The sequence below is a fragment of the Leuciscus leuciscus genome, assembly GCF_965113295.1.
Source record: "Leuciscus leuciscus genome assembly, chromosome: 11".
NCBI lineage: Eukaryota > Metazoa > Chordata > Actinopteri > Cypriniformes > Leuciscidae > Leuciscus > Leuciscus leuciscus.
The window spans coordinates 9,632,795-9,644,869 of NC_138735.1; the positions used below are offsets into that span (position 1 = coordinate 9,632,795).

The 12,075-nt window shown below is 39.3% G+C and overlaps 2 protein-coding genes and 1 long non-coding RNA gene across 5 annotated transcripts in view; 2 read left to right on the plus strand and 1 right to left on the minus strand.

Moving 5' to 3' along the window:
- The window catches only part of LOC309509977, a 961,882-nt gene that overhangs the window by 521,584 nt on the left and 428,223 nt on the right, over positions 1–12,075 (plus strand). The window lies entirely within an intron of this gene.
- LOC309509962 (uncharacterized protein) overlaps positions 1–12,075 on the plus strand; it is a 51,945-nt gene that overhangs the window by 19,931 nt on the left and 19,939 nt on the right. The window lies entirely within an intron of this gene.
- Positions 1,639–10,205, minus strand: LOC309509970 (enkurin-like). Of its 3 annotated transcripts, none has more exons than XM_082184996.1 (5): positions 10,032–10,205; positions 9,104–9,249; positions 8,709–8,941; positions 8,485–8,628; positions 1,639–2,166 (listed from the first exon to the last, which is right to left on the minus strand). In XM_082184996.1, exons 1-5 carry the CDS (start codon positions 10,109–10,111, stop codon positions 2,020–2,022), a joined length of 750 nt encoding a protein of 249 aa, XP_082041122.1. In that variant the 5' UTR covers positions 10,112–10,205; the 3' UTR covers positions 1,639–2,019. The 3 variants fall into 3 exon arrangements, with proteins under 3 accessions (XP_082041122.1, XP_082041124.1, XP_082041123.1); XM_082184998.1 differs by lacking the exon at positions 1,639–2,166 and adding an exon at positions 7,995–8,135 and having other exon boundaries at positions 10,032–10,201; XM_082184997.1 differs by lacking the exon at positions 1,639–2,166 and having other exon boundaries at positions 8,205–8,628; positions 10,032–10,202.

The following is a 12,075-nucleotide window of genomic DNA, read 5'->3' on the forward strand; positions in this document are numbered from 1 at the left end:
CTAAAAACACTCGTGAAAAAAATATCTCTGTGGTAATGGAACTCGGTCGCTGTTGTCTCTCACTCTCGCTGTCTCCCGCTCTCGCTGTCAGATCACCGAAAGTTTTCACCGGAAGTACTGGCCCACACACTCAAGTTCGAACATCAACGATCGCCATATTGTGCACGGAGCGAATTGTGTCGAGGCTTCGAAACAATCCGACACCCGTCTCAACGGTGACACCTAGTGGTCACTTGCAGGTGTTGATCTGAAACAACCTTGACAACGAACCAATAATTTTTTTTTCGTTTTTTATTATTGTATTTTTCTAATATGTGAAGCTCGTAACCTGTAGGCTCCTCACTGTGCATAATGTTATTTTGGTCATGAAAAATGAATATTAATAAAAGAAATCAAGCCACAATGTCTCACTTTTTTATAGATTTTTATTCAAAAATATATATATTTTTCTTTTTTTACAGATAATTTCTCCAGCCTTTGAAAAAAATCCTCTCACAAGGGACACTTGTTGCTGGCATGCAAAGATATATTTTAGCAAGGACATACAAATGAGGAAATATTACTGCTCTCTCTTTCCAGTAAGTTAGGGGATCATGAGTTCTGGGCAAAAACGCATCGTTGAGGTATTTTTTCACTTCCACTGTGGCCTCAGCTGTAGCATTGTGTATCATCTGGGTTTCACGGATACGATTATCAAAGTTCCCATTAACTGTCCTGTGTTTCTACTGGTGTTGAAATATTATATTGTATTATATTGACAACATATTATAGGCTATTATATTCACAGTGAAGCTGTTTTTAACATGATTGGCAGTTGTGATAGGGACGTTACGTTAGATTGTAGGGCTTAGGTTGACACAGGCCTATGTACTTTCTAAACAGTGTCCCAACAGTTTGTTATTATATTTCAATTATAATTATATTTCAAACAATGCATACCTTGCTTAGATGGCCCAGCAGTGTCAGTAGCAGGCCTAGGTATACAGGGGGAATGCTACCATCCTCTGCACCCTGCAAAATGGCAGCATGAGTGCTCCTCAAATGGCTGCATCATGGATGATGTGTTGTTGCAGTAGCTGCCGATCACAATACATCCATCTCACTTTATTTGGGGTTTCTAAATGGAAATGCTCCCACACCACAGATGTATGGCATCTCTTCTGTGGAGCCTCCATTTTTTTCTATCTATCTATCTATCTATCTATCTATCTATCTATCTATCTATCTATCTATCTATCTATATTTCTATCTATGTATCTATTAATGTGTCACTTTATGTATACTCTGTCTGTCTCTAGCCTATCAGTCAATGTGTAAATTTAAATGTAAGCCAAAATATAACTAAACAAATCGCACTATAAATGTAACTATATCACCAAAAATCCGCAATCTCAAAATCAACCTCCTCTCACAAAAACCCACGAGGTCAAGATGCGTTGACTTCACTTTTATACAGATGTGCGATTGTGTGGTCTGTTCCCGACCCTGTCAATCAAACGCTGATTCGGCGGATCACGCACCTGAAGCTTCATTTAGCCGTAGTCACGTGACATGTCCATTCAAAAGAATCACGCTTCGGATCAGTGTTTCTAAACATCTGCGCTTCGGGATCCCGAAAAGCTTCGGAACGTCAGTTTCGCGTCAGCCATAGTTGTTAGTCCCGCCCCTTGCCTACGGATAGCGTTGCGCAGATTAGACAACAGACGCAGAGCGACTGAGATATCTGATCTGACGAGAGAATGTTAAAATTTAAAAATTATAGTTATTAAAACTGTTCAAAGTTCACAAAAACTGAATAAATCAGAGGGTAACTACAAGCTATTGGATGATCCAGTGCGATTGTGTCGATTGGGCACTTCGGAATTTACATTTTGACTCTGTGATTTTATAATTAGCCTTACAAATGAATGACAACACATTGTATGTGATAGCGGTTTATTTGTTTTATGCATGTAAGTCAAAATGGTGTTATATCACGATGTATGGGTTGGATTGTTCATTTGTCAGTGTATTGAGTGTTCATTGCCGTTTGCTGACGCCATTTTGGTTGCGCGTGCCTGTGTGAAAAAAAGGCGTGAATGGACAGTCCAGGTTTTTTTTCTCTGTGTGAGAAAATCTTCTAATTGATGGCGAGCCTCCCACTTCGACCCTGAAACGATCACGAACCTAGAGGAAAGGATCATTTTCCATTCTATTATTTTTCTTCGGACAAGTAAGAGAACATATTCCCAGAGACTGGTTTCTTATATTTTTTTATGGTACTAAAACCATCACAGGAGCACAATTAGAAAATTTAAGACTGATCAATCTTCCGTGTGACAGAGTTGAACTTAAAAAAAACAACAACCTGTTTTCAGTGTGAGTTACATGTGATATCACTGGTATTTGTTTTCATTTGTGATCACTTGAATACATTGATTGTGATTACTGTTAAATGAATAGTAATTCAGAGGGTGCACCCAGGGTATATACACTCACCTAAAGGATTATTAGGAACACCATACTAATACTGTGTTTGACCCCCTTTCGCCTTCAGAACTGCCTTAAAGGGATACTTCAGGATTTAGCATTAAGCTTTGTATTAGTAGAAAACCTGTAGTATTTTCGAATTACCATGCTTTCCACCCTCATATCCCCCTGAGACAAGAGATTTATGTATTTTTTGTCTGGAAAAAATCCTCCGCTGACGCAAAAATCGTCATTTTGCGTCATCGGAGGATTTTCTGGCCAGAGGCTAAAGACTACAGCCAGTAGGAGGGGCTGTCCCGCATGTTTTCAGGCCGCCCATAGGAGGTGGGATCTCACTCACAGAATGTACACACAGTGTCAGCCGTCTTTCTTTGGAAGCTAAGCTAACAGGCTTTTGTTCTGTGAAGAAAGCTGAGTAGTAGGAGAATGCTGAGTAGTAGGGGTTACCATCCTCTTTTTCCCGGACTTGTCCGGCGGGCGAGATCGTTGAAAATGTCCGGGATTCAGCTTTTGCTTTCTGCAGTCGCCATTATTTGTTTACGTGCACACCTTTTGTTTCAATCTAACTGAATTCATTCCGATTGGTGAATCTGAATGTAGTGTTTACATGAACGCTAAACAAGTGACCGGTTGATGTGCGTTTTAACATTGCTAAGAAAATTCCCGCTCCTCCGTGAGAGATGCGAGACCAGCGCGTCTCCGTAATGACGCCACCGGCCTCGCGCCGTTCTCCTGCGGCCGTCAGCCTCGTCCTGCTCGCCACAGTAAACATGATGAATGGTGACTGTAGAACACAAAAGCCGAATCCCGGACATTTTGGGCAATCTCGAAATCCCTGGCAAACTCATCACGGAGTCTCAAATAGTAGCCAAGCCTTGTTTTCAACTGCGCTCTCTTACCGGTAGGCGTGGCTTGGGAGTGGCCTCCTAGGGCAGCGAAGCAAGTGCATTCTGGGAGTTGTTGTCTTTCATCCACATAAGCCAAAAATACATTTTCTGGCTTTTCTCAGTCTAGAAAGCTCCAAATTCAAAAATTTCTTCACATTTCTTCTACATAAATTACCTATTTTAAATACACATTCATCTTTCCAGAGGTGAAGTATCCCTTTAATTCTACGTGGCATTGATTCAACAAGGTGCTGAAAGCATTCTTTAGAAATGTTGGCCCATATTGATAGGATAGCATCTTGCAGTTGATGGAGATTTGTGGGATGCACATCCAGGGCACGAAGCTCCCGTTCCACCACATCCCAAAGATGCTCTATTGGGTTGAGATCTGGTGACTGTGGGGGCCATTTTAGTACAGTGAACTCATTGTCATGTTCAAGAAACCAATTTGAAATGATTCGAGCTTTGTGACATGGTGCATTATCCTGCTGGAAGTAGCCATCAGAGGATGGGTACATAGTGGTTATAAAGGGATGGACATGGTCAGAAACAATGCTCAGGTAGGCCGTGGCATTTCAACGATGCCCAATTGGCACTAAGGGGCCTAAAGTGTGCCAAGAAAACATCCCCCACACCATTACACCAACACCACCAGCCTGCACAATGGTAACAAGGCATGATGGATCCATGTTCTCATTCTGTTTACGCCAAATTCTGACTCTACCATCTGAATGTCTCAACAGAAATCGAGACTCATCAGACCAGGCAACATTTTTCCAGTCTTCAACTGTCCAATTTTGGTGAGCTCGTGCAAATTGTAGCCTCTTTTTCCTATTTGTAGTGGAGATGAGTGGTACCCGGTGGGGTCTTCTGCTGTTGTAGCCCATCCGCCTCAAGGTTGTGCGTGTTGTGGCTTCACAAATGCTTTGCTGCATACCTCGGTTGTAACGAGTGGTTATTTCAGTCAAAGTTGCTCTTCTATCAGCTTGAATCAGTCGGCCCATTCTCCTCTGACCTCTAGCATCAACAAGGCATTTTCGCCCACAGGACTGCTGCAGACTGGATGTTTTTCCCTTTTCACACCATTCTTTGTAAACCCTAGAAATGGTTGTGCGTGAAAATCCCAGTAACTGAGCAGATTGTGAAATACTCAGACCGGCCCGTCTGGCACCAACAACCATACCATGCTCAAAATTGCTTAAATCACCTTTCTTTCCCATTCTGACATTCAGTTTGGAGTTCAGGAGATTGTCTTGACCAGGACCACACCTCTAAATGCATTGAAGCAACTGCCATGTGATTGGTTGATTAGATAATTGCATTAATGAGAAATTGAACAGGTGTTCCTAATAATACTTTAGGTGAGTGTAGGGCTGGGCGAAATGACCCAAAAAAAATACCACGATATAATTTTCCATATCAGTCGATATCGATAATTATCACGATAAATATCAAATCTTTATTTCTTTGAAGATTAAAGGCATATTTTTCTTCCTGTGTGAAAGATGTAGAAACCAGACAGTTAATTGTGGTTTTAAACTATTCTTTATTGTCAAAACATGACAAACACTTCCCAAACAGGTGAACAATTTATCAAAACTGAGGTAGATTTATTTATTACTAAAATCAACATTAATAGAGTAGAATATTATTAATATAAATAGAATAGAATATATAAAGTAAATATCTTTATAGAAAATCAAGAACTGTAATGATACTGTATGACACTTGGCTTTGGCTCTGCTGACTGCAAATGCAAAATTAAAGTGCTTTAAAGATAATGTTTGTCAATAAACAAAAAAAAAAATTTTTTTTTTTATTCTTTCTGGTCAGCATGCCAAACCTTATAAATAAAATGACATTAACTGTGGTCAGCATTTTTTTTTTTTTACTCTACAAGTTACGGGCAAGAAAGACAAGCTTGTCTACAGTTTCAGGTTTTAAAGCTGCCCTGTGACAGGTCACAATGTTCCCTCCTGTGCTAAAAATCCTCTCAGAGGGGGAGCTGGTAGCAGGGATGCACAAGTAGCGCCTTGCTAGTTGACTCACTTTAGGAAACTTTTTGTCATACACCTTCCACCAATCCAGGGGTTCGGTTTCACTGTCTGCATCTGGACCCATGAGGTAGTTTTCCAGCTCCCCCTCCACTGCCTGCATGTCACTGAGTCCTGTGTTGCTGGGGCATGGCTTCTTAAAAAAACTGCCCAGTGACTTCCTCTGCTTCTTTACAGGAAGAGCTGCAGCAGCTCCTCCCTCTGCCTCTATTTCTTCTGTTCTGCATGAAGCCTGTGAAGTGGATGGGCCTTGGTCTCCCTCCATTTTCAGAATCTCAGTCACTGCTCTTGTTTTGATTGCCTCAATCTTGTCTGGCCTGATATATTGAGTCTTGAAGCGCGGGTCAAGCAAGGATGCCATATCAAGCAGTTCGTCTGTTATCTCGTCATCGTACTTCTCATTTAGATATTCTATGACTGCTGTCTTTATGTCCTTTGTGAGCTGTGTGTCATCATCAAAGGGATTCAGGAGCTCTGTTATGAAGAGGTGCAGCACAGGCTTGAGGTAGGACACACTCACATAAGATTCACCAGAGAGTGAATCTGTGAACTCAAGAAGTGGCTTTAAGGCCTCGTTCATTGACTCTTCATGTCCTGCCAGGTGGGCACCAAGTGCCTGGTTTTCTTGTCAGCAGAGAGTACCTGAGAGATAGCCTTGTGCTGCTCAATCATCCTTGCCACCATCTTTTGACGGGATCCCCACCTGGTAGGTGACTCTGTCACCAGCTTGTGCTTCGGTAGTTTAACTTCTTCCTGAGCAGTTGCAAGGTCTCTCTTCTTTTTCCAGGAGAAGGAGAAGGCAGCCACTACTTTTTTACAAAGCCCTACGGCTCGATCCATCCTCTTGTCCTTCCCCGCTCTTTCTAAGGAAGGAAAGGAAATAGAGAAAAAAATATGAGCAAAGAAAAGAAAGTATCTGAGTAAGTCCACAATAATATGTTTAAAAAAAAATCTGAAGTTCTAAACAGATAGATATTATAACAGAATATTCATATTAAATATTTCAGGTTCAAATATTGCTTTTGTATATTGCTTTTGCAAATATTGTTTGTAATCACTAACCTTTAACAACAAAGGACTAATAAATTAGTATTGATTTGATTGATTCTTTTAAAAATTTACTTTTTTATCATCATTTTATTCATATTTATTACAATTTTTTATCATATTTATTACAATTTAAATCAGCGTATGTTTCAGTTTTAAATATTGCTTCATGCTTATAATCACTAACCTTTAAGAACAAAGGAGTAATAAAATAATGATTTGATTCTTCTTAAATTATTTTCTTTTATTATTATTATTATTATTATTATATTACTTCTACAGCAGTTACTAAATGGAGAACGGAGACTAAAACTTACCAATAGCCAAGTGTAGTCGACGACCAAAACACTGAAGTCGTGTCCATTTGTTGAGTGAAGTGGCTTTTACCATGTTTGTACCACTATCAGTTGTGATGCACGATTGTCGGTCTTCACTTAGCCCCCAGGAGGCGAGTGCGTGAATCAATCCTTGGGCAATAACTTCACCTGTATGATCTTCAGGAAAGTAAGCCGTTTGGAGGCATTTACTCTGAAGATTCCAGTCATTATCAATAAAATGAACAGTAAGGCTCAGATGTGCGACTAGACCACATATCAGAAGTAGTGGCGAAGAATTGTACATTTTGCAGCTGCCGCTCTACCTTCTCCCTGCACTCCGTGTACATTCGGGGAATCGCTGTCTGTGAAAAATGTTTTCGGTCAGGTAGCTCGTATCTGGAGTCAAGGACGCGGATAAGCTTCTTAAATCCCTCATTTTCGACAACGCTAATGGGAAGCATGTCTTTTGCAATGAAATAAGCAACTGCTTTTGTGATGTCTTCGTGTCTTTTTGTTTTTTTGTCGTAAGGCACGGCGTGTGAAAATGATGATATTATACTTTGCTGAGTCGCTTTGGTGCTTGTAGATGGTTGACGGCCACTAACACTTATTTGGGATTGGGACTGTAATTTCTTAGCTTCTTCGTGTTCTAAAGGGTGACATTGTTTTAAATGATGAAACAGGTTTGTGGTATTGCCTGTCTTTGATGGCACTAGTCGTCCGCACAGTTTGCAGTGCACGTCGCTCTGTTTCTTGTCGGATCGCAAATAGCCAAAATATTTCCAAACCACAGAAGTTGAGTGACCTTTCTTGTCAACGATGTCTGTGTCCTCCGATGAGCTGGTCGTGGGCGTTGCATTTTCTTCACTTCTATCGCTCATTTTTCTTGCTCCACTCAACTCCTCCAAGCCTGTCAGCCACTGTCTGTCAATATCACCGCGTGCGGCACCCGGAAGCCCGGTCTGCAAAAGGCATGCGCATTACGCATAGAGCGTAAACATTATATCGAGCATTTATGGAACTCTTGATAGCGTTTTATCGAGAAAAATTATATCGCGATAATTATCGTTATCGTTTTATCGCCCAGCCCTAGGTGAGTGTATATAGTTCTTCTTTTTTTTACTGTTTTATTATGTACTTTATGCGATTGAGGTAAAAAGAAAACACTAAATAAAAAAAAATCACTAAACTCAAAGTAAAGTTGTATTGGTTCAACTTACCTTCTGTCTCTGCCTGTTGCTCAGTATCACCGCCGCCTCCCCTTACGTACCGGTACGTGCAGTCTTCTGATTTGATTTGTCTGGTCCATTAGTAAGTGAGTTAATACCCGCTACATTACACTTCAGGACCATTCAAGTAATCTGCAGATGATTAAACATGAGGAAAAATCTTAAAAAGACATGGTGACCAGTCCTAAAAAATATATGTTTTCCCTTATAAAATCATTTACATTTGTGCTTAAAATCTTAATATTTAAAAAAGGTAATGCTAATTTTGTTTACATGTACTCATAAAGCAGATGCTTTTATCCAACACAACTTACAAACTGAGGGACAACTACAGTACAAACACAAGCATTGATCATCAGGAGATTAACGCTGCTAGTTCAGAAGCACAAAGTTCTCGAGGAAGATGACGGATGTGCCTTCCATCAGAACACAGGCTAAACAATTAGAGATCGTTTCATTCAGAGTACATTTGTATGTTTACCTGTATGATATGGTGTCGTTCTTCAGCAGAGATCTGTTTCATGGCTCCTCTCATACACTCATTGACATAGTTGTCATATTCCTCTTGTGCTTTCCTGACTTCCTCTCTGCGCTGAAGAAGGTACTCTGGAGTTTGGCCATAGTCCTGAGAACATGCAGAAAAAGACATGATGAAATACAAGAGCAACTGGAACATGAAAATCACTTTCACATCACTCTCCTCACCTTCTTCTTTATGAATTTCGGGATGAGACCAGAGTTCTCCAGCGGCTGTTTGTCCCCCTTCTTGGTGTCAGCATACACTGGCTGCACTATCTTTGGGAGTGCCATGATGTTCTCAACGGCGTTGCTCTTAATAAAGTTCTTGTTGGTGTAGAGACCCATGAGCGGCTTCTCAGTTCTTGCAGGTATTGGTGGTTTACCATGTAGCTCATCACCTTCATATTTAAATGGTTTCTCTGAAATAGTACAATAAAATGATCCAAGCAAAGCTTTAGTGGTCCACGCATGAAACTGGCATTTTAATCTTGTAATTAAAAGATATTTATCTGTATTTAAAAAGGTCAGTATTATATAATGAATGCTCAAAATGTCTTAAACAGCAAATGCAGGACACATACTCTCGGGGAGTTTAAGTTCCTTGGAGTGTTTCTGTAGAAAGTTTGTTGCCAACGGTACGTCCACTTTTGCTGGTCCCATTGTCTTATTGGGGGATTTGTTCACCCTTTCCTCCAGCTTCACCTGCTCTCTGAACTTTGACATGTACCTGGAAATTATATTAATGATATTAATGGGTGAAAAGATATTAATGGATGAATCTCACCAAAAGAGAGAGGTGGTCTTTCATTCCAAAATCTATAGGAAATATAATATAATAATATAATTTTATACATTTTTATAATAATACATTATTACATAATACAAAAGAATACATTTTCAAAATATATTTCACATTTTGACATCAATTTAAAAAAAAAAATCATATGATCAATCAGTTATGACAACATATGTTTTAACATTGTTTTTAACTCATCAAAGTAAATTAAGCAATCTTCACCTTTTTTGAATAATTTATACAAAAAAAAAATCAGTTTAATGTAATTTCTGTTTAAAAATGACTTAAAACATCCAAGTTGATTGTACTTAAAAATGCAAGGCAGCTACTTTTTATTTTTTTTACAGTGTATCGACAACCGTGGTTCTTACAGGTTTGTTTGTTTGTAACATAATTCTGAGAAATACTTGTTCTTGCTTCAATTCTTTTAATGATGTAACGTTATGTAATGTGAATCTTACATTACATGTTCATTAAAATAATTGAAGCAAGAATAAGTACAAATACTTTACCATTTAAATAGATCAGTTTTAATAAGCTTCCCATTAGACCTGGTGGGAATTGTACTTAATTGTAACAATGTGAGAAAATGGTGTTACAATGTAAATAAATAAACTATTTTGTAATATCAAAAGAGAATTAGAAAAAAGATAGAACACTTTATAATATCAGCTTATTGCGGTATTAATTTGATCTTAAAGCTGAAACTCTACCTGGGTGCTTTCATGGCTTTTTCTTCCTCTCTGGGAATAAGGTTATAGATGCTCTCTGGAGGATAGATGATGTTGCTCATGATGTCTGATAATAGAGACACAAATAAGAGAAAACAGAAAAGGTCCCGCTGCACACTGTTTTATGAGCATAAAATGGCTGGTCTTGTTTAACAAACGTCCCTGTGACAACCACCATAGATATCCATATAAGGCTAGATGTCTTAAGGCGGAGTCTCGAACGGCATCACCGGCGGCCATCTTGTCACAGGCAGGCTTTCTGGTGGGCTCTGTGGTACCTGATGTAAGGTGAGTGATCAGCACGAACACAAATCCTCTTATCTCGCTGAAATCTTGACGGATTTACAAACGGTTTGGTTTCTTACAAACGTTATTAACGTGGCTATAATTCTGGATGCTTGAACATGTTTAAATATATAATATTATATTAATTGATAAGTATGCAGTGTCATAACTACATCTCTGACGTTTATAACAAACCAAACCATTTGAAAATCGGTAGAAAATTGAGCAAGTTATGGTTATTAAAAAGTACATGCATCATTAACACAATAGGCTTGTTTGAGATGAGCAAAATCTGCGCAGAACCGATCAGCGCGAGATGCATGCCGGTTAGAAATGTGTCCGAGTGCGGTCCGCCTTGCTCTGATGTCATGCTGACGTATGTCAAAAAACTCTCGCGACCGCAAGCCGCACGTGTCGGATTCTGCAGTCGAGCGCAGTTGCTCTCCACCGACTGCGCTGATCAAAAGCATGATGGGAAACGACTTACTGACGACACAGCTTAATGATCATTGGTTTTAAACAACCGTGATGTATTGTTCTCTTTTAAAATGTTTGATTTTAAAACTCTGATATCATGTTTTATGTGTATACGTTATGTGTGAATATTCCCAAACTATCTGACAGTGCGATCTCTATGGGTTATGCAATGTAATTTTTATTAAAAAATAATAATAATAAAAACACATGTCTGTATTAAAGAAAAAAAAGATTGATAAACATGTATTTGGAATGGAATTAAATAAGTAGGCTACTTATGGGTGTCTTGTTCATTATATTTATTTTCATATAAAAGCAACAGAACTTAAAGGTATAGCGGAGGATCTTTCCAAATTTTAGATAAGACCCGCCCTCTCCACTTTTTGAAAAGTTTGATTGATTCACCAGAATGATTGACAATTAGGAGGACCAATAGTTTAGACTACCCACCAGGAAGTAAAACATCCTCCGCTATACCTTTAAATTCCATCCAGTTTATTAGCAACACTGTGCACGAGCGTGAATCCCGTGAATCCCGCGATATCCATCTTTGATCTCGCAGGTGTCAGATCCACTGCGTGAAGAGCGAACTGTCCGGCTTGCCTGCTCTTTTTTCACTCCTCCCCTCACTGCAGCCGCCTACTCTCGCATACAGTTCAGGCGAGGCAAGTCGCATCTCAAACAAGCCTAATCTCTCGCGAGCGCAAGGCGCACGTGTCGGATTCTGCAGTCGAGCGCAGTTGCTCTCCACCGACTGCGCTGATCAAAAGCACGATGGGAAACGACTTGCTGACGACACAGCTTAATTCTCATTGGTTTAAACAACTGTGATGTATTGTTCTCTTTTAAAATGTTTGATTTTAAAACTCTAATATCATGTTTTATGTGTATATGTTATGTGTGAATATTCCCAAACTATCTGACAGTGCGATCTCTTTGGGTTATGCAATTTAATTTTTATAAAAAAATAAAATAAATAAAAACACATATGTCTGTATTAAAGAAAAAATTATTGATAAACATGTATTTGGAATGGAATTAAATAACAAGTACTTTGGGTGTCTTGTTCATTTTATTTATTTTCATATAAAAGCAACAGAACTTGAATTACATCCAGTTTATTAGCAACACTGTATACGAGCGTGAATCCCGCGATATCCATCTTTGATCTCACAGGTGTCAGATCCACTACGAGAAGAGAGATCTGTCCGGCTTGCCTGCGCTTTTTTCACTCCTCCTCTCACTGCAGCCTCGCATACATTTC

Bases quoted from the DNA above. Each gene is read 5' to 3' on its own strand.
- LOC309509970 (XM_082184996.1), bottom strand. From the start codon at position 10,111: ATGAGCAACATCATCTATCCTCCAGAGAGCATCTATAACCTTATTCCC. The intron at 8,942-9,103 runs GTATGTGTCCTG...GTACTATTTCAG, and splicing joins GGAACTTAAACTCCCCGAGA to AGAAACCATTTAAATATGAA. The intron at 8,629-8,708 runs GTGAGGAGAGTG...GCATGTTCTCAG, and splicing joins CGAAATTCATAAAGAAGAAG to GACTATGGCCAAACTCCAGA.